The sequence below is a fragment of the Drosophila guanche genome, unplaced genomic scaffold, assembly GCF_900245975.1.
Source record: "Drosophila guanche unplaced genomic scaffold, DGUA_6, whole genome shotgun sequence".
Classification (NCBI taxonomy): Eukaryota; Metazoa; Arthropoda; class Insecta; order Diptera; family Drosophilidae; genus Drosophila; species Drosophila guanche.
The window spans coordinates 4,458,864-4,480,182 of NW_022995749.1; the positions used below are offsets into that span (position 1 = coordinate 4,458,864).

Consider the following 21,319-nt stretch of genomic DNA (forward strand, 5'->3'; position numbering starts at 1 on the left):
CGCAACTTTCAGCCTGACATAAACATAATAATTTTGTTGTTGCCACTTTGTTCGGGGGTTATTTTTTGCGCTTCACCCTGGGTGTGGCCTGGGGCAAGAAGTTCTCTAACGTTTACTCATGCTGCAGAATGTGTTGTATCTTATTTATGCCCGGCGATTGGTGTGACTGTTTCATGCCAAGTCATGCAAATGAGCAAATTATTTGCACCCGCCAGCCACTCGCCAGACACAGTGCCAACAGTCCAACAGGGGTCCGGGCCACACAGCTACCGAGACTACGCCCTAACAAATAGATAGAACCCAAGCAACCTACAGACGGTGCCGCAAACACTTGTTCCGGCAAATCTCTCGATGCAATTGTCGCAACTAATAAAAGAAAGGAATATTTATATTGTACAACAAAGGGCGAGTGGCTTAGACAGAACTAAGCTAACGATACTCTGGGATAGTCTGGGAAGGTTTGACTATGGAGATACCAAAGGAATTTGTCCCAGAATGGAGAATTCTTTTTCTGTAAACTTGCACAAAAATGTGCATAGATTCGGCAGCTAATAACACTGGGAATTTAGCTACTAAACAATAATATTTGCAGACATTTCAGAACCCATGATCCCCCAATGATCCCCCACTGTCGCTGCTGCTTTATATTTATATTTTGAAATTCTTTTATCCAATTATAATCCAGCAGCAAGTGTATATAAGTAATCACACGTTTCGGTGCGGCAATCGGCTTTGATCTTTACACTCTCTGAAAGAAAAAAAATATATATACATATGTTGCTTTAGGCAAATGAAATTCTAAGAATTTGAGATTCTGCACGCGAGCGGAAGCTCTAATTTGAGAACAAAGTAAATGCAAACTGCGTTTTTCTCTTTGTTTGAGTGTATGCCTCTACAATCGGTGTTTATTTTGTATTATCAAAGCCTGCACTCATATTTAATCAAGTGCAAATTGCCTTTTGTGTTCAACTATCAATAAATAATTGAAATATTTCAATGCACTGCCTTCAAACTTACTACTGATAAGAGTGCGAGTGTATCACCGCGATTTCCCCATTTTTCTCTGCCTGGATGACGAGGCGTTGAAACGAGTGTGAGATTCACACCCCTTAAATGCCGCTAAAAGATCGCTCTCACACTTTAAAGTGCCGTAGATAATGGATACGGAGAGATCTTTCACTGAACCCAAAGCAAATATGAATTAGTTAGCCAGGCAGTCAGCTTATTGACACAACATCACACGCGATAGATGGATGGATTCACGAATGGAAGGGCAGACAGACAGATAGATAGATAGATGGTTGGTTGGATGGTTGGTTGCTGGGTTTTCGGGGGTGTCGGTTTCTACATTTGTTTGATGGATGGACTGACGGACACTGATCGAGCTCCAAGTTTGACCGATAACACGCTAATTTGTGGGCGGAGGTTTCACTTAGAACTTGTTCAGGAAAGAACTGGGGAATGGTATCCAACATTCAGCCCTGATGCTGCTCTATTAATCAACAAAAAATATGATTTGTAAATCACCAAACAATAATCGTAATATTGCAGCCCTGACTCTGATTCTGACTAAAATCAGCAATTAATTGCGCCAGCTTTATTGGCCATCCTTCATTGGCATCTTCTGGCATTTTCACGACTCATTTGTGGACACGCCAGCTATTTATAAATAAATATATGTATGTAGGAATCTCCTACTAGTGTAAGTAGGGCATGCAAATGCCGCTCAGGCCTGACACCAAAAAGGAAAGAAAAACGACTGAGATGAAAATGATTTTCTGTTGATTTTTCACAGTCGTTGGTCGCGTGTTCCATAATGTGGTGGTGCTTTATTCTGACGCTGATCGGCAGCCTGGAGATGGGTCGGGCTCGTGTGTGCCATGGTTGAACTCATGGAGACAATTGGTTTTGAGTATTTGTATCTCTGCTAGTGCGTCAGATACTTTATGACGATGAGCTCACTGGAGTCGTGTTGTAAGCGGCTGATCGGCTGATCGGTGGGGGGATAATGCGTAGTTGGTAAACAACTAGTTAGGCATAAGGTTCGGGTTTTTCTTGCTGCCATGTGAGCTGAGCGTGCCGCGTGGAAAGAGGGTAAGTCCAGCTCTTGAGGGCTTCTTCTGGTTACTTCCGTGCGCCCTTGTGAAATATTTCTTCCTTATCATGCAGTCGATAAGAAATGTAGTCATAGCAGACGCGTGCCATATTTAAATATAAACCAAGTTACTGCGACTTCGGAGTCAATGGAAAAAACAGGGAGGACAAACTAGAGACTAGAAGATACCCATTAGTATTCATTCAGTATTCATTCTGGCTGCCATATCTGGTAGTTATTATTATTGTTTAATAATTTAATCAATCTCTATGAGTACCCATAATACTCTTCTGCTCTACGACTACAGGGTATCAGTCGTAAAAGCGGTTTTGGGCAGCAGCCAGCCGCCTCTCCCTCTCTCTCTCTCTCTTTCCACTTTGCTCCATGCGAATATCTGCTGTCTCATGTTGGTCCAGTTTGTATTTGCTTTTAATTTCACAATCAAAACAGAAATAATAATAACATAGTCCCCACCCCACAATCACAGCCTTATCTCTCTCACGCCACTCTCTCTCTCGCTCTCTTTGTGTATATCTCTCACTCACACTCTCCTTTTCTCTCTCTATCTCTCTCTCTAGGTCTTGCAGTGAGAATTTCATCAGCTGGCAGAAGGAGCGGCGCAGCAAAAGCGAAACAATAAGTGCCTGCCGTCTTGTTGTTGTTTATTTGCACAGCGGTCGCCCCAATAAAAATGCAATTTTTATGGTTAGCAAAATAGAGCGTGGCCACTGCAGCAGCACTGTACTGCACGTTGCAGAGAGAACGAACCAGCACCCACTACCGCTCCAGTGGCATCATCGTGCTCTGATGTAATACAGAGCAAAAGTGAAGCGGCAATTGGCCATTGCAACAAAGGAAAAGAGATTATACAACTTGTATTATTGCTGCTGGCTGGCAGGGGAACCGTTAACTAGGACAGAAAGCGCCACAAAAACGGAGGCAGCGGCAGCAAAAACGCTGCTAAAACGGAGGCAGCATCGCTGTGATAAAGACCGGCTGGCAACAGGCAAAGGCAAAGGAACTTGCAGCCAAGCAACAACATTCAAAGTCGGAGCGTGGGAATTGCAAATCACAGTTAGCAGCAGGCCAGACACCACAACACGCTCTCACTTGCACTCACAACGCTCTGCGCTCTCGCAGCGCTCGCCCGTACCTGCCGCTACATATACCTTGGTGTGGGGGGGGGGGCCGCCGCGCGCTCTCCCGCTCTCACAGTCTGCCTGTCTCGCGTCTCGCGTATATTTGGGTGCGCTTCGGCAGCCCCACACGACAGTTGTGCTTCGAACGCTTCGTAGTGAAGATCGTGCTCGATCGGTGCGCGCCCTACACCGCGAGAAATAAACCACTTGGAAAACACCCAAAACACACATATATTGGCAGAGGGAAAGGAAACCTCTCTTATTATTACTATTTTGACGAGACGACAAACTTCGCGTGTAAATTAGCAAGCGTTCGCAAGAAACAAGAAACAATTTTCAACCAAAAAACACGCACCAAACAGAAACGGTTTTTTGTCGGGGAAATAAATACAACAGAAATTGGCTGCAAAATAATTTGTGAATAAAAAAAGAGTTAACCAGAAAACGTTAAAAGCGAGTGAAATTTGTGTCATAAGCAAAGCCAAACACACACAAAAAAGCGCAAAGCCCGAAACCAAAACAGAAACAGAAACAGAAAACAGCAAACAAAAATATAAAGATCGAAAAAAGTTAAATTCGAAATCAGACAGAGAGACAGAGTGACTGTCGAACTGTAAAGTGATGTGCGTGGAAGCAACAGTTAGGGGAAATCCAACATAGAAATAGCCTGAAGAATGGCCATAGATTTCCTCATTTTGGCCCTGCTGCTCGTCTCGTTCCTCATCAACCTGCTGGCGCTGTGCGCGTTCTGGATCACGCCCGGACTCCGCACCACGGCCAATCGCTTCACCATCAACCTGCTGGCCATCAATCTGATCGGCTGCTGCATACTGGCACCCACCCTGTTCCTGGGCGGCGTTCGGAGCCTCAACGAGAGTCAGTCGGGTGCGTCGGCGGCGGCAGAGAGCATTGAGTTCTACTCTAAGCCGGGCAACCATCAGGTGACCATTCGACGCCATGGCCAGGTGGTCGAGCAGGACGGCATTGTGGTGCGGCGCAACATCAGCGACGGCGACACCATCGAGACCATCTTCAAGTGCAACGCCACCTACTGCCGCGAGCTGACCATCGACGAGCGCGGAGATGGCGGCATCGTCATCACGGAGACGGAGACCCACGAGGATAATCTCAGCGCCTTTGCCAGCACCCCCAGTCCGGCGCCCAGCCCCACGTTTGCTCTGCCACCTGTGGAGATGCGCTGCTGGTCGATAGACATGACGGCAGCCTTGGGCGCCCTCGCTGTGCTCCTCGTGGTCGGGGACACCTGGTGCGCCGTCACCGACCCCCTGCGCTACCACAGCCGCATTTCGGCCGTCAAGACGTGGGTGTTTATCGCCCTCACCTGGCTCGTGGGCATCCTCTTTGGCGCCCTCTCAGCCTTCCGTGTGCTCGACTTTGAGGCGGACACACTGCTGAGCAGGCAGCGGCGTCTGGCGGCCACCTTCTTCAATATCAGCAGCACGAACAGCATCTTCGCTGTGGTCTACGCCTGCGTGTACTTCATCGTGATCATTCTGCTGCCCTTTGGCTTCGTGTGCGGCATGTACTGGCGCATCTTCAGCGAGGCACGGGGCAACGGACTGCGCATGCGGCAGAACGGATCCTCGCCGCTGCTGCAGAGCGCCCTCAACCTCACGGGTGCCCACCAGGCGGCCCAGGCCAGCCAGTATGCCAACAGCCTGTGCGTTCATCGGCATTCCATCTCCTCGGCCAGCTCCCATGGCGGCGGCAGCTCCAGCTTGGGCGGTGGTCTGCAGATGCAAATCGATCAGCGCCAGCAGCGCAGCTCGCCCAGCTGCCTGCGTCGCGACTCCGCGGCCAAGGTGCTACTGCCCACCATCTCCGATGACGGCGGCTCAGACGCGGATGCGGACAGCAACGTTGGCATCCAGCTGATGCCCGTGCCGGAGCAGACGCTGGCGGATCGTAACCAGAACATTCTGCTGACCCTGCAAACAGCCAGCGGTGAGATCAAGCGCAACTATTCGGCCAGGCAGCTGCCGCTGCTGGGCACCTCGTCGCAGGATCTGCGCGAGACGAACCGGCTGCAAGGCATTCGCCAGGTGCACAGCTCCCCGAATCTGCACAAGTACACGGAGCTGCGGCAGGACTCGCTGAGCGATGAGTGCGGCTCGCCGCATCTGCTGGGCCATGCACAGCTGCAGCAGCAGCAGTCCATCCAGCAGCACCATCAGCAGCAGCAGCAGCAGAACCTCCAGCAGCAGCAGCATCACCATCCGCACTTTAGTTCGCCGCGCCACCAGCAGCTGCAGCATCAGCACCAGCTGCACGGCAGCCTGGGCGGACCCTCGGGCCATGCCCTGCAGATACCCGCCATCCACGCCTCCCCCAAGGCCCTCAGCTACATGAGCTCGCTGCGCCATCGCCTGAGCAACGCCAGCTCGCTGTTCAAGTACCGCGAGGAGTCGCGTGCCGCACGCATCAGCATCCTGGTGGTCATCATGTTCGTCGTCTCCTATCTGCCCTTCGGGCTCCTGGTGCTGCTGCAGGCTCGCCTCTCGGCTGCCAACTTTGGCGGCTCCTCGCAGCTGTGCATCTTCATGATACTGCTGGCCAATCTCAGCTCCCCCTTCATCTTTGCCTACCGCAACAAGCGGGTGCGTCGTGGCGTCAAGCGGCTGTTCGGCCTGGAGTCCTCGAGCTCGCTGCAGCGCCACTGCAGCAGCAGCATCAAGACGAACGGCACTGGCGGTGGCGGTGGCGGTGGCGGCATCGTGGCCGGACCCAATGCAGCACAGTTGCAGCGCAACAGCAGCAAACTGTCGCAGTACAGCAGCAACAGCTGTCGCTACCTGACGCCACAGAGCTCGCTGGTGAGTCAGTGCCAGCCCGCGGCAGTGCACACAACGCTGACGCTGCGACCCAACAGCAGCTGCAGCACCATCATCAACTTTGGGGCCACCACCAGGGGATCGGCAGAGTCTGAGGATCTGCCATCGCCACCAGCAGCAGCAGCAGCAGCAGCAGTCCCACCCCCACCACCTCCATCGCAGACGCGGCACATGCGGCCCAAGCTGCAGCGCGGCATCACCATTGTGGAGCACATTTCGCTCAGTCCGCCGACGCCGCGCAAGTACCAGGCGCGACGTGGCCGCCTCTTCGAGATGTTCTTTCGCGGCTCCAGGAAGCTGCAGTCCAACTGCGGCATACCCACAGAGGTCTAGGAGGTCGCAGACTCGCTTTTGCTGAAGAATTCTAAAACAGTATTCGTAATTTGTAAGTTACCAAATAGCAAAGACAAACGTGAATTTTGACTTTGAATTTTTAAGCCGAAAAAATGCTGTCCCTAGAAGCTTCTCATGCCAAAAAAATATGATATATATACGAGTGCTTGTCAAACTGTTTAAACAGTTTGAAGTGCACACAAAAGTACCTTTTTTTAAAAAAAGTTGAACAAACAAAACAAATAGCAACATCTGTGTACAAGTCAAATTATAATTGAAAACAAAAAAGGCAAACAAATTATTCGTCTAAGAAATATCAAACTGTAAACTGGAACCAAGCCAAGTCGGGGATGGATCCGCCGTGGATCGTATAGGAATCGATGTACCTAAGCAACAAAGCATATGAACATTTAATGTTTTTACTCAAACAAAAGCCACAAATCGAGAAAACAATCGAGCAAAAAACAGAAAAACAAACACACAAAAAACCACAAAGACAGCACAGAATTATAACCAGAGTCAGCATGCCCACAGCTAATTTATTATTTATTAACTCTATAGTACTGTTACCACTATTATTATTATTGTTATTATTAGTAGTAGTAGTAGAGAGATCGATCTGTGTAAATATTTATTAGACAACAACAAACAAAAAACCGAACACGAAAAGCTTTAACTCCAAAACATTCTGGCTAAGAGAGACGCGAAACGAGAAACGCTAAAACATTCAATTATAAGTTAATTAAGTCAATGTGCAAAGCATATGTATGTATGTGTATTCTAGAGCCATACGAGCCATAAGTGTAGAGTAGTTCTTACAACCGAGCACCTAGTGCCGAGCAGTGCTTTTCCAACTGTCGTCCTGTGGCGCGACCCTGGCATGGCCGCAGTTTTCATATTGAAAGCGCGTCAGTCAATGGTCAACGGTCGCGCCTCCGGCAACAGTCACAGATACATAAACTAGGCAAAGAGACCGTCAGTCTGCCAGTCAGTCAGTCAGTAACTTTATTTTAGAGCTGGGTCCATTAAAGTCAATTTTCTTTGTGTAGAATTCATGGCATTGCGTGCAGCTAAATACCTCATTAGTTTTAATTTCAAGATGAGAGATGGACGCGCGGCTTTAACGAGTAGGTCAGAAGTCAGAGCCATCAGCGTGTGTGGATTGAGTCTCGGCTCATGTATTTAACATACTTGGGTCTGCAGTGCCAGTCCCTCTCACTCTCTCCACTAATGGCCCTGGCATTACTCTCTCTCTCTCTCTCTCGCTCTGGGTCGCTGCTCCAGGCCAGAAAGCTTTATATCCTAAGTTCGCGTTTAGACTGGCTTTGATTTTCCGCTGCACAACTGACACACACAAAAAACCAACCTCGAATTTATATTTCTAAAAGTTTATATTTTATACATGTAGTAGCGTGTGTGTCTATAAATATTTATGCATGTCTCTGTGTGTGAGTTGTCGGACAAAGAAAATGTATTTCAAAACCAATTATTGTGATGCGAAGCGGAGAGCAAAAATGTAAGAAGAATGCATTGAGAAATAAGTGGAAACATGTATTAATAGTTTATATACAACACACACACACACACACAAAGCGCATATATGTATACATTAATATATATAGTGATATTTTTTCAAATTTTATTCAACTGTCATTCGCTAAAGCATTACGATTAATTGTAAAAAGAAAAAATTCAATGTGACAAATTAGCTTTTAATCTGAAAAAAGTAACATAAAATGCAGAAAAAAAGAAAGGAAACAAATTATAACTGCAAAATGTAATTAATAATCGAAAAACGAAAGAAACCACAACCAAAAAACCAACACACACAAAGCAAAAACCAACTAAAACTCTATTCAAATAAAAGATTATGTGTCTTAAAAGAATTAATTCTGCTGACTTTTTACTTGGGACGACCTGCAATTGGAAGCTGGAAACTTGTTTGCCGGCAGCTGAAACACTTTTCCACAATCAATTAATTTGAACAACGGAAAGTTTTCAGCACATATTGGATGCCAGAGCAATCCATCCCAAAACTCTTCTCTGCCCCAAATTGCGCTCTAGAACACGAACAAACACTTAAGCGGAGAGGGTTCAATATTTCATTCAGCATTTCATGCTACCCATAAGCGTATTAATTGATTCATAAAACCGACAATACTTTTTTTTGTACAAATTTGATTCGGTCTGATTGAGGCGAACGGAGCGGAGCGCGTGTTTCGTTTCAGAATTCACAAAATTCAAAAATCAATTGTATAATCCATATGTTGGCGAGGCAAGCTATCTGTCTGCTCTATATGGCAGTCGGTGATTGGCATCAACGGGTTTTGCTACTCAAACAAAAACTCGAGCACCACCCGAACATTTAGCATCCAAGAGTGGAAGGGAGAGACAGAGCCAAGTGGCTGGCCGCTCGCATGGGCGTTGACAACTCTGATTGCAGTTTGTTTTTTTTTTGTTGCCGGCAAAATGGGAGGAAGGCGTGACTAATCGCTTGGCACCTGGCACCAGTTTTAATATCAAAGAAGTCATGGCTTACACACTGACTCACATACCAGTCCCGACCAGTCCATACCGGACAGCCACAGCCATTGGAGACACATTGGCTTTTGCTGAGTGATAAGTCTCCGCCTGTGTATGATATTCCACATAAACATAAGCTTGCTGGATGCTAATTTGTGTCATTTTTGCAGCAATGCGGCTGACAAAGAAGCGTCTGTTTGGTCTTTCCCCAGAAAAAATGCGGCACTGGCATAAACAAAATCAAAAACCGAAGCCGAACCGAAACCGAAACTGAAAACGAACCCAAGGCATGTGTGCACAGCGAATATCTAGCGGATGCGTAGCCTCAGGGCTGTCCCTCAGCAAAGTCCGCGCACTTATTTATTTATTTTATGATTCACTTACGAGGCTTGCTCCCCAGTGCAGCCCCACTGAAATCAGCAGCGCACAGAGAGGGAGCAGTGAGCAGGGTGGAGCCTCATACAATAACTTCTGTTCTATGCCAGTTGTGCGACTGAAAATAGAATTTCTAGTTTTATATTCATCAAAGAGAGCGGTGTGAAAAAGTATACTCGAAAGAGTAGCTGGGGAATTAATTTGCATTCAAGTGAGAAGCTGAAAGATAAAACCTTTTGGAGATGCAAATGGATTAGAACCGAACTAAAAGGAAAGAATTTATTTAAAAAATATAATTCAATGAAGGAAAAAATATAAATTAAATGCCAAAGAATGTACTTGAAAAAACCCATAAAAAACCATCGAAGTACCTACGCCAACACCACGGCAAACCAATTGAAATGAAAGGCAAATCATGTTTGTACAAAATTACCATAAATTAGAAATATTATTTTATAATTTTCCTAAACAAAAACCCGTTCAGAAAAACCGCTAATGTCACTCCTTTTTGGCCCAGCAAACATTACCCAAAATGTCAACTTGCTTCCGTGGTGTGAAGCCATAAAAACGAATAAATTTCGAAGCAAATTCGAATGGCTGCATAATTAAATACAAATTAAATAATATTAAAAAACAATTTTGACTCACACAACACAGAGAGAGAGAGAGGGAAAAATAAATGCAAAAAAGAGCAAACACTGCCAAATGTCATTAGAACAAAATTTGGTTGTTGGCACAGAGGCACAGATTTGGTTTTGCTTGGTGCCAACAAATAAATTGAATTTAAATGCTAAAAACATTCGAGACTCAGGTGAGTGAGGGAGAAGAGGGAAGGAAAGCTGCCGTGTGCGGGTGTGTGTGGGTGGACAAGCTGCTGTCATCTTAAGCAAATTTGTCGATTAGGCAAGAGGAAATAAATTGCTTGTCTTTTCTTCTCTTGCGACATGACACGTCAGTGCCTGTGAGTCGATGCCAGATGATGGAAAAACTAACGACTGATCCGTTGATAATCTCAAACTCAAACTCCTCGTGTCTGGTGTCAATGAACCGCGCGGAACTTGGCTGTGTCAGAGGTGTTGCGCATAGAATGAAATATCAATCAATCGGCCTGTTTTGTATCATAAATCTAAACGATTTCGGATTTAAGCGATTTGCATGTGAACTTGAATGAGTGGCGGAGTGCAATGACACCGCATGGCTGCACACCCTTGAGCAGAGCAGATTCCATGTCTCTGCCTGATATGGGTACACGGAATTATGTTCAGTTTTTCCCGGTGGTAGCGAGATATTTACGACAGCTGCAGTTCAGCCACTCCAAACATAATGTTAAGTGGTTTGTTTTTCGACCAAAACTAAAACAAAATGGAGGCAAAGCAGCGTGCGGACAGGAGTCGCGTCCACAATATAATATGTAAATATATGACAGGGCCTTATCAGCGCCCTGCCGCCGCCGCGCTTTATCACTGATGTAGAACATCTAACAGCATAATCAAAGTGATTTAATGTATTTGCACATAAACAAGGCGACTTTTGTGCTCTGTTTTTCCAGAATTTATTCGCTAAGAATACGAGTTATTGTTATATAAATGCAGAAACCTTTCTTCGTCTTGAATTTTGCATACCAAAAACTGTGCCATTCTCACGCAGCTTACAGTGTTTTATCTGTTTATTTTTTGGTAGGGATTTTGTTGTGGAAATGTGCTCATAAATATGCCGTCGCTGGGCTGACTGTCTCCTGTGTTGTCTCGCGGCAGTTCGGGGCTGGCTGGCTGCCTTGCGACTTATCGCTGACATATAACCAGCTACGGCACGATTCACGTTTCCATGAGTCTGCATGATGTTTGGCTGCATGACGTCACAGCTGTAATAGGAAACACACAAGAATATACATGTAGAAGCATCCAATATGCCGCAATCCACTGGCACTCTTCGCACTCCCCGAAGTTGCGCGACTTTTCTGCCTGACAATATTTGAACTTGCACAGAGCTGAGGCCAAGGGATGTGTCGCGGGTTTGTTATTGTGAGCCCCGCCGTCAAGTTGTGTTCTCAACTGGAATTCACGGAATATTCCATGACACGTTTCAAATATTGTCGCAGAGCAAGCAGAAAAGAGTCTTGCAGCTGGGAGTGGGCCTCCCATTCTATCCATCTCCTTAGTTTGTTTGTAAGTTTCTCACCAGTCTGCCATCCTGTGCCGCTTATCGTTCAGCTCATAGATAAAAGACCACCCGAGGCAAGAGATAGATAGGTGGATGGGATCTCTTGAAGAAATAAATTTAAATTAATTTTGACACTTTCCCAATAATTTGGCACAGCCAAAGGCACTCTCCTCCTCCTCCTCCTCCTCCTTCTGCCACATGCCACTTGTAATTTCTGCATACAATTTATTTTTAGTTCTGTTTTTCGGCTCGTGCAGTCAAGTGCTGTTAAGTGTGTGCAAAGGAAAAATATCAGAAAAGAAAAGAAAAGAAAAGAAAAGCAGGAAAGGCAGCAGACAAGCAGCCGGCTGCAGTGCACTTCTGTTGCTGACAAAAATGAATTTATTAGTCAGCGTGCGGAAAACAGAAATATATTTTATTGCATTTACCCCAACAGAGAAATTTGTCGAGTGGGGAATCGTGTTCAAGCAGGAGCCAGCCAGCCAGCCAGCCAGGCATCAACTAAATATTGGATTTATCCTGAAACGTGGAAGCGAAATTAATTTGAAATTTATATGATTGATGAGCTGCGCTGAAGCCTTTCCACTCTATCTCTCTCTGTGTATTTTTATTGCATTTCTGTACAATACTCTCTCCCTCTCTCTCTGTATTGTCAACCTTTTTGTGCTGACATTTTGTCTTCGTTGTTATTACATCTGCCAAAATACCAACAATTGTCTATGACTAAGCCAACAGACCAAAGAATTTCCTTTGCAGTGGCACAAATAAAGTAAAATAAATTCATTTCCGCTTGTTCATAAACTTAGCCAAACGCTAACTTGTAGCCATAAGAATTTGAATATTTATTAAAAAGGTTTTTTGCTCAAACAAACAGCTGGCAATGGGGATTTCCTTTTTCATATTGGATTTGTGGCAGCCCCCACCCCCCCCCGGGTACGACATGCTCCGCTTATTGCCAACAGTTGGCTGCACTTGTCCGGCTCCTTTTGGCTGCGGGCCAAGCTGGAGAAAAGGGAACAACTTTGCAGCAGCACCTGCCCTGCCCCACGGAGCACTAGTACTCTCAGTGACTCTCAAACTGCTGTTTGATTTGAATGTTTGCATAACAGCCAGAGGTGGGGAGGGTTAGCTGTAGCTGTAGCTGTGGCCAAAACTTGAACACAGCTAAGCAAATATTGTCACAGCTCAGCTCAGCGCAGATCGACTCAAAACAGCTTCAGCTACCAGACAGCGAACTTCCAGCATCCGTGGCCATAAAGAACGTATTATCAGTGGTAGGTACGGCAAGAAAAAAAATATTTGTACAAGAAACTTTGTTTTCTCAGCTACGTTTTGGAGGCGCCACAGCGGCGGCAGCAGCACAAGCCAAGGCAGGGTGAGAGAGCACAAAGGGCGAGGCAGCAGGGAAGGAGCGCCTGGGGAGTAGCAGCAAAAGTTTCATTCAAGAAGTGGCCTGCCGGCCTGCTGGCCTGCTATGTTTGTGGCAAACTGATTTCAAATAAATGGAAAAACATTCAGAATACGTGACAGCAGCTCATGCGGCGTATGCGTGATATTTGTTGAGCAGATTTTTAGCCGTGATTCCTGTGCCGCTTGGAGTTTTACCTAACAACAAATGAACTTGGCTCTTGGAAAGAAAAAATGGATCAATAGACATGCAGTGAGACTGCAGCCTCCACCAGCTAAAATATTGACTGACATTTTGCTCATTCTCATTCTCGTAATTCAGTTTTGGTTCGCCTTCTTCGTGTGGTTGGGCCCTGCCTGCCATGTGGCATGTGGCAAGGCATGTGGTGCATGTTTGTTGTGTGCTGACTTCATTCCCCAAAGCCGTTCGATGTCAACCGAGAGGGAAAGAGCAGCGAGCGAAGAGTGAAATGGAAACAATGGAACGGCGCCAGATAAACTTGCATTTGCATGCGACTGCAGCCAGGTCCATTGGGGCCAGGCAACGGGTTGAATTGTTTATTAAAGTTGCACAAGCCGAGAGGCCCTGCCGTTGCAGGACACACTATCAGCAGGACAGATGACGCCTCTACTCCCTCTCGGCCCGTCACTTGCTATTGAAAATTTCCGAGTTTTGCTGCAGTTCACGCCAACAGCCGAGCAAAAGTGCCAGTGAAGTGGGGCAAGTGTGGCGGCCAGAGTGGAGGAATGCAGGAGTGCCAGAGTGTGGGGTTGGCTGTTGCACGACAACACTTAGGGTTAACCGCCAGCCGCAGAGCCACCATGGCCATCCACTCTACCACTCCGGCGCTCCATTCCACAACCCACATCCCACATCCTGTGCCCTGAAACCACTCTCGCAGAATGTTCTTTGCCTTTACTTTATGCTTGATAGCATTTTTGCCTGCCATGCTGCCCGTTCTGCCTGCCTGCCTGCCTGCCTGCCTGCCTGCCTGCCAGGCATCGTCAGCATCGTCGGTTCCTGCCATCCGTTCCGAAAGTGGGCCAAGCACAAGGAGTGACTAAACTACGCTGCTTCACTGTGATTAGTTGAAGAGTTGTTCACAGCACAGGCAGTGTGAATGCTGCTCAAACTTTATTAAATTGTAATATAAACCCAAGTCCCTGGAGAGGCTACAAAACAGAAAGAAACGCCAAATGGAAGTGCCATAAAATGTCCAAAAAATGCAGCAACCACTCTGCCCACAATCGATTCGAGTGGAGAGCTTCAAAGTGTTGGCTTTAGTTCTAGAATGGCCACAGCCCGCTGGCACACGTGTGGGTACCAAGAGCGATGGCGTGCGGAAATGAAAACCGACAACGATTATGCAACAAAGCGAGAGCTAGCTCCGCTCCTTTGCTGCAGAGTGCCAACCAGGACACAGTCAGGACACAACCTGCGACACACTGTGGTGGCATTTTTTGTTTGTTTTTGTTTCAAACTCAATGCTTTCGCTGACGAGCTGCCAACTGTACACCTCTGATTGAAAATGAAATGACATGGCCCCTAACCATGAGCTAGTCAGGCCAATCGATAGACAGGGAATGTTCCTTTTTTTCGGGGCATTTGTCACTTTAGAGCGAAGCGAAGCACGACAAGCTGCACACCAAATATTGTACAATTGTAAATGTGGGAAATCGAAAAAGGGTCGGCACGGGCAACCAGCGGCAAAGTCAAGGTCGGACTGGGAGCAAACTTTGGCAGCTGTTTGCGTGCGGTTGCATTTTGTGACTCTGGGGCCGCACTTTTATTGCATTGTCATGTGGCAGCAATTGAGTGCACAGCAAGTGAAACAGCAGCAGCAGCAGCCGGGGCAGCAACTGGAAAACATGCAACACTTTGTGGTCGAGCGCACGACACGTGCCCACTGCCGCTGCTCCACCCACTTGCCACTTGCCACCTGCCACTTGCCACTGCCAATTCTCCCTCCCAGTGCTCGTCTTATTGTTTTTCCTGCTCGCCTGTTTCCCAGCTGTGCAGTGGAGCATATGAGCGAACGCAAACGGAACCCATTGAGGCTCATTTTCTGACAAATCGCTGACAGCTATTTCCGCTGGCCACTTTTTCTCTTCTCTAGATTTTCCATCCACTGATTTTCGACTGACAATTTTACACTTGAACTCAGTCTTTCGGCCAAATGGCTAAACAATTTCTGGCATGTATGTATTTCTCTATGATGTGTTCCAAAACTCATTGAAGTTTTTCCTATCCACTTCTGCTACTGCGGGGCAGGGCGTCTGTTTTATTTACGAGTTCAAATACAAGATTTTATTTTTGTTGATTCGCTTTTTTCGGGTATTTCCAATTGACGCTGGACCTTTGTTTTGTTTATGTTGCTGGGGTTTTTTTTTGTGTTTACTATTTTATTTTGGTTTCGAGAAAATACCAAAAATCAAGGTGGAAATATGGCAGCGAAGTTGGTTATACTCTAAAGAGTTTTGGGTGTGGTAAATCAGTCATTTTTACACATGTTTTTAGCTAACTAAAATATGTATTAGATAGTTCTTGGACACATCTGACCCAGTGCATTTTTAGCGGTAGTTTTCTTTGCATCATTTTCAACTGCCTTTCGTATAGAGCATTCTTCTGTTCAAAGTTAATAAGCACTTAGCTAGAGTATTCACACAAAGAAGATATATTGTTGTGCTCTGCATGGACAACTATTGGAATGACCCCAGCAACCACTTGAGCCAGCAGCAGCTACAGTGGGTCGAGTACAAGCGATTTGGAAGCGAAAAGAAGCTACTAGAAATGATTAATAATGTTCCATTGTGGCACAGAATTTCAAAGCAAGCTGTGAGCTAGGGGAACAAGGGAGAATCTAAGAACAGTTTAACTAATTAATTACGAAACATAATTGATATTTTATTTGTATTAAATAACAAACTACAAACTTGTTTTATAATCCAAAGAACTGCTTCCAAAGAGGCCCAAAAGAATGTTTTTTCCGATACACAGCAATAAATATTGTTATAAATTTATTTATATTTTTTTATATTTATTTTTTCGTATTTTATTTTAACTTTCGCCCCACTGTGATTTGGCCTCTAGGTCAAAGCGCCGCATGCAGCCAAAAGGCGGCAGCCAAAATCGAAAAACTCACAATAAAACCAACCCGAAAAGAGCAATAAAATTATCCACGCATGTATTATAAGCCAAGAGGCTGCCGTATAAACCACTTAATTATGGCGCGCATTTATCACGATTCGATAAATATGATTTCCATATATTTGGACGCTGTGGGTTTTCCAGCGCTGCGATTGCATCGGCTCCGTACAAAATAAAACACATTTCGTGGTGGAAGTGGGCTTGGATTTTGGTCTAAGCCAAATTGGCAGCAGCCAGCAATCTATCGATTGAATCGTGTTCGTTTCATTTAGAGTGACAAAGCGATTGAACAGCAAAAGTTTCTGGCAACCAAAAAAGAAGTACAAAACAAAACAAATAAATTTTCAAAGCTTGTAAATCTGTCTGTCCGCTCGCCACTTTTGTTTGTTTCTCTCTGTCGAGGAAAGTTTAAACAATTGGAGAATTTAGCCAGGCGAGAAGGCAAGCCGCAGGAACCCAAGCAAATAAAATGTGCGAACCCCAAACAGCAGAGTGGATGGACCGCCACTTCCGGCGAGAGTGCAACCCAAGAGGGTCGACAGCAACGACCTTTGCTCTCTCCGACAGGTCAACTGTTTCGGTAGTTCACCTGCAATTAAAGAGGTTTCAGATTTTTGATCTGCCATTTAATTGCGTGCCACAGCAAATACAATTTCAGTTTAAACAGCAAAATTCGACTGTGGTTGCCTGGTGCCTGACCAGCAGCATCCGGTGGTTAAGAATAGACCAGGGAGACTGCCCGACTGGCTGTTTGACTCTCTGTCTGCCCGGTTGATGATCTAATCGAGCAGAGTTCAGTGCACCTGATAATGCACTGAATTGCCGCTGGCTGGCAGCGCTCAAGTGTTTCCCGGGTTGACGTCTGGCGGCGATGTCTTCGTCAGCAGCAGCAGCTGGCTTGAACTTTGGCCAATCATTGGTCTTGACCACATTGGACTCTGCTCAGACAAAGAGAGGGGTGAGAAAACAAAGCAAGAAAAAGCGAGACTCAGACTCAGACTTAATTGCTTAGCGGACTTTATCGCTTAGCGTCTGCCTCTGACGCTCAGACAACAGCTAAAAACTAAGCCAAAAGGGAACATGTTTGTATTCTCATTTGGCAAATAGGCAAAAGCGAAACTGGGTAAAGGGCAACACGCAAATAAAGTTGTACAGCAGTTGACATTTTCGGCCATTAATGGATGACCATAACTGCGCGACAGTCAGCACAAATGTTCCTTGAGCTGATGTCTAAGGTCTGGCCGCTGGTTTAGCTGCCTTTATGAGTAATTCGAGACAACATTCAATGGCAAATAATTTCTTGAGTGTCTCTCTCTTGCCTTTCATTCTTTCATATCCATATTTATGAAGAATGCGCCTTCATTCGCTTTCATTTTGCATTCCGAAATCACTTCCTACCTTTCTTCGTAGCATTTTCGCTTGTGTTCTCTTCCGCATTCGCCTTGCCTCATTGCAATGCAAAAGAGGTGCCACATCTCCATTGCAGCAGCCACCACAAATAAGGAGAGGATTTCAATACGAACAATAGATGGCCCGCCCGAGCTGAATGCTGTGCAGAATGCCAAACTGGAGGCGCCCTCAAAAACAACTTCCGCTGCTGTTGCACGTAATGCTCTGCTCTGTTCCATTTCCCCTTCCAGGAGCAGGGGGTACATATGTATGTGGCATCCCAATAAACGCGACAACTGATTGGCATTCCAAATGAGGCACAGCGCGTGCTGGTCGCTGCCCTTACGAGTGTGTGCTAGGGCTAGGGCAAAATAAATGCCAAAAATGATTTGATTTTATTTGCTGCCATTCTCGCATGTGAAGTGGGGAACAAAACGGTGTGCACAGCTCGGATAATATTTGATTATTGAGTGTGTGGAATACATGACTGTAGATCTGCAATGCATACTATCTGTGGCGATAAATAATACTTAAATAAATATATTTAAGTTATTGCCAAAGTTATTTCTAGCCGAAATAAACTCTCCAGTAAATGGGTTTTTAATATGGATTTTTTCAGGCACTGCAAATAATGATTATTTGTTTGTTTACATTTGGTTTAATTTAATTTGGTATTCATTATAAGCTATATTTAATGGCGTTTGTTCTCTGATTCTACATTTAAGTGTTAATGCAGCATTCGACTTCAAATTCAATTTAAATTTTCATGTCGCTGGTTAAGCACTTAGATTGTTTTAACACCCGTGAGGAGTGCGTTCTTTTGCAGAGTATTTTGAAATAAATATTGGGTTTGCAGGCCACAAATGGGTGCAGATTTGTCAGCAGAACATAATAAAAATATTTAAAATATATATTAATAAATCATATTGTCAGAAATATTTATGAAAAACTCTTTCAAATAAAAAGTGTATTGCGAGCATCGACTTACCATAGAACATAAATCTATTAATTCTTATTTTTTGTTGCTTTGTTGGCTTAAAGGTTTTTGATAATTAAAAACACGATTTTGCATAAATTAATTCGCCACTTTTTCGCTTTTGCTGGAGTGTTTTGTGGGGTTATATGCTAATTCGAACACGATAAAGAGCAACAAAAAAAGACAATGTATTTTTATTTATATTAGTAATTTTTTGTTGTTTTATAGAGTTGCTTAAGAAACCGCAACAAGAAGCTGAAACATGTTTACGGCTACTCTTATAACGCCTGATCCATGTGGCTGATATTTGCCTTTGGCGTGGCTATACATGTGTATATACATGTGTAGCTACATATGTATCTACATACATATATGTATACATATCTATTATAAAGAATTGGCCTGATTAGGCAGGGCTGGCAAATGTTTTAATTGTAATTTTAGGCACTTTTTTCGAGCTGCAAATTTATTTGGAAACATTTCAATAAACATTCTCAGATTCCTGTTAACTAGCGAAGCAATATTTTAATTTCATTTCAGCATGATTGTGCAGAAAACTTTACACTATTTAGAGTAAAGAAACACACAAGTGCCGATGAAATAAAAGGGATTGGCTTTTCCGCCAAACTCCTGGAAATTCGCTTGAGTGAAAAGCAGCCATAAAGTACATCATTCCCCGAACTCAGCGAAGTGAAATCAGTGCCGTGCTAGCCCTCGTAGAGGGCAACATGTGCACGCATAAAATAAAACCACAAGCGTGGCAATAAATATTTATGAAAACCGATCGAGCGGTGGCTGGGCGGGGGACAATACAAGTATATCGAGATTTGCTAAAAATAAAACAACGAATTAAATTTAAAAGTTGCCAGAGCATTAAAATTATGTCTAGATGGACGGTGGCTCGAGCTGCTGCCAGACACAGCGGCGGCGTTTGGCTGGGCTTTGAAGTCGAGACGAAGAACTCAGAGCCAGCCCGGCCGAGGGCAAACTGCCAGCACGGATATTATTCATTATAGCCCCTACCTCAAGCGGCTTGAATCTTGATTCATTTGGCTGCGAAATCGATCGATGGTTGAGACTGATGCCGCATCATCGACCTGAGGCTAATTATCCACTCTCAGTGGTCATCAAAAAGTGCCCTAAAACGAGTGACAAAGTGCAGAGACAAAGCCGTGAGTGTGTGTAAGCCACAAAAAACACAAAGGAGGCCAGCAGCAGGTTCTACTTTTGCCACAAATCCAAAATTCACCCACACAGAGAGAGAGAGAGAGAGAATGTCAGAGGCGTCAACCGTGCGAGACGAATGAATAAGTGGCGAACAGGCAAAGCCATTCATTAGAGACAATTAAATTAGTCAGTCGAAAAACATGAGCTAACTGTTGGTGGGGCAGGGCAGACTTTGGACAGAGTCTCAAAGAGCTATCCAGTCTGCAGCTTAATAAAAATTCTCTGTAGAAGAATCTGCAACGTCATAATGATCAGCAAAGCGAACCCCGCTGGAGATCTGGCGGCAAGCCGGCGGATCAAAGTCCACTGGAGTCATTCAATTATGACTAACTGTGGGAACAGTACACCGCGAATGAGATGCTCTCAGCAAAGTGTACGCAGCAGCAGGTAATATCCAACGCATCCATTGTTAGGGAAATTAGACATTTCCACCCGCTAATTGTGGCAATTTTGTTTACTGCCTAAATGTGGCTGTCATTGCGCTTGAACTTCGATCGATCGACATACGATATTTGTGTGCGAGAAATGGGCCTGCCATTTTCTGTGTCACTTGCCAATTGGCAGCGCGTTTTCTCAACCAAAAGTTTTCCCCCCATCAAAACAATTCTGCTTTATTTATGACATTTATAGTGTTTTTGACTCTGGCCTGCTAGATTTCGTTGTTCTTCTGCTAGTTTTATTCATTTTCCACTTGCTTCTGCTTGTAATTTTCCTCTACACAATGTATAAATGTTGCTGTTTGGTTTTATTTGATGTGAATTGTTACTCTTGGCTGCTTTTATTTTATGTGGCTTATTAGCCAAGCTGGCGGCAAACAAGACTAAAGACATGGAGAGCAGAAAATCTGACTAATAACGAGAGCAGAGAGCAGAGCCATAAGCTTGGGCGAATTTTAAAGCCGCTGCGGAATACTAAATTAAATTAAATAAAATACAAATCAATTTTTAAAATTAAAATAAAATTACTTAAATTGCACATCTACTCTGTTTGATAATTCCTATAATAATTTTAAAGTAAAGTTTCCCCCGCTTCATGCGAATTCCATAGCTGTTTGGTAGGGTACAATTGTTAAATCAAATGCCAGCTGCTTTCTTCCCCCCAACATCGATGATGTCATGATTTCGTGCTCTTACAGACACAGACACAGCTACAGCATGGCTGAGAGACTTGCCACGGCAAGGGCGGCCGGCACAGGCACAGGCACAGGCACAAAAACGCAAAAACTTAACTGCCCAAAATGTGGCACTGACTGGTTGACAGTTTGAGAGTCACTGCATGCGTGCAGCGCCATTGCATAAGGCAGCAGCACGTGCTAAAAGTGGTTTGAAGTTTGGCTTGAAGCACCGCAAGAAATTCAGGCCAGAAACTAAATGAGTTTTAGTTTTGTCTTGGCTTTTGGTTAACATTTGTGTATTGTGGCAGCAGTGTCTGAGAGCGGACTGAGAGAGCGCTCTCGCCCGAGCCAAACCTACAGCCAGACAATGGCAGTGGCAGTGTGAAGCTATAAATAGCCATCCAGTGCACCGACAAAATGCATAATTGTCACGTTAATAAAAAATATTTGCACCAAAAAGGTGCCTCAATTGGAAATTGCATAAGTCGGAGAGAACTCATCGAATTGGGGGCTTTTGTAGGGCAGTAAAATTAGGAAAATAATTAATAAAAACCCAACTTAGTAGCCCCTGAAGGCAGCTT

At 45.0% G+C, this 21,319-nt stretch overlaps 1 protein-coding gene across 1 annotated transcript; it reads left to right on the top strand.

The window, feature by feature from the left end:
- Window positions 1-3,279: 3,279 nt before the first annotated feature.
- LOC117585112 lies at window positions 3,280-7,785 on the top strand. The gene has a single exon (XM_034274393.1). The coding sequence runs from the start codon at window positions 3,909-3,911 to the stop codon at window positions 6,417-6,419; it is 2,511 nt and encodes an 836-aa protein (XP_034130284.1). The 5' UTR covers window positions 3,280-3,908; the 3' UTR covers window positions 6,420-7,785.
- Window positions 7,786-21,319: the final 13,534 nt, after the last annotated feature.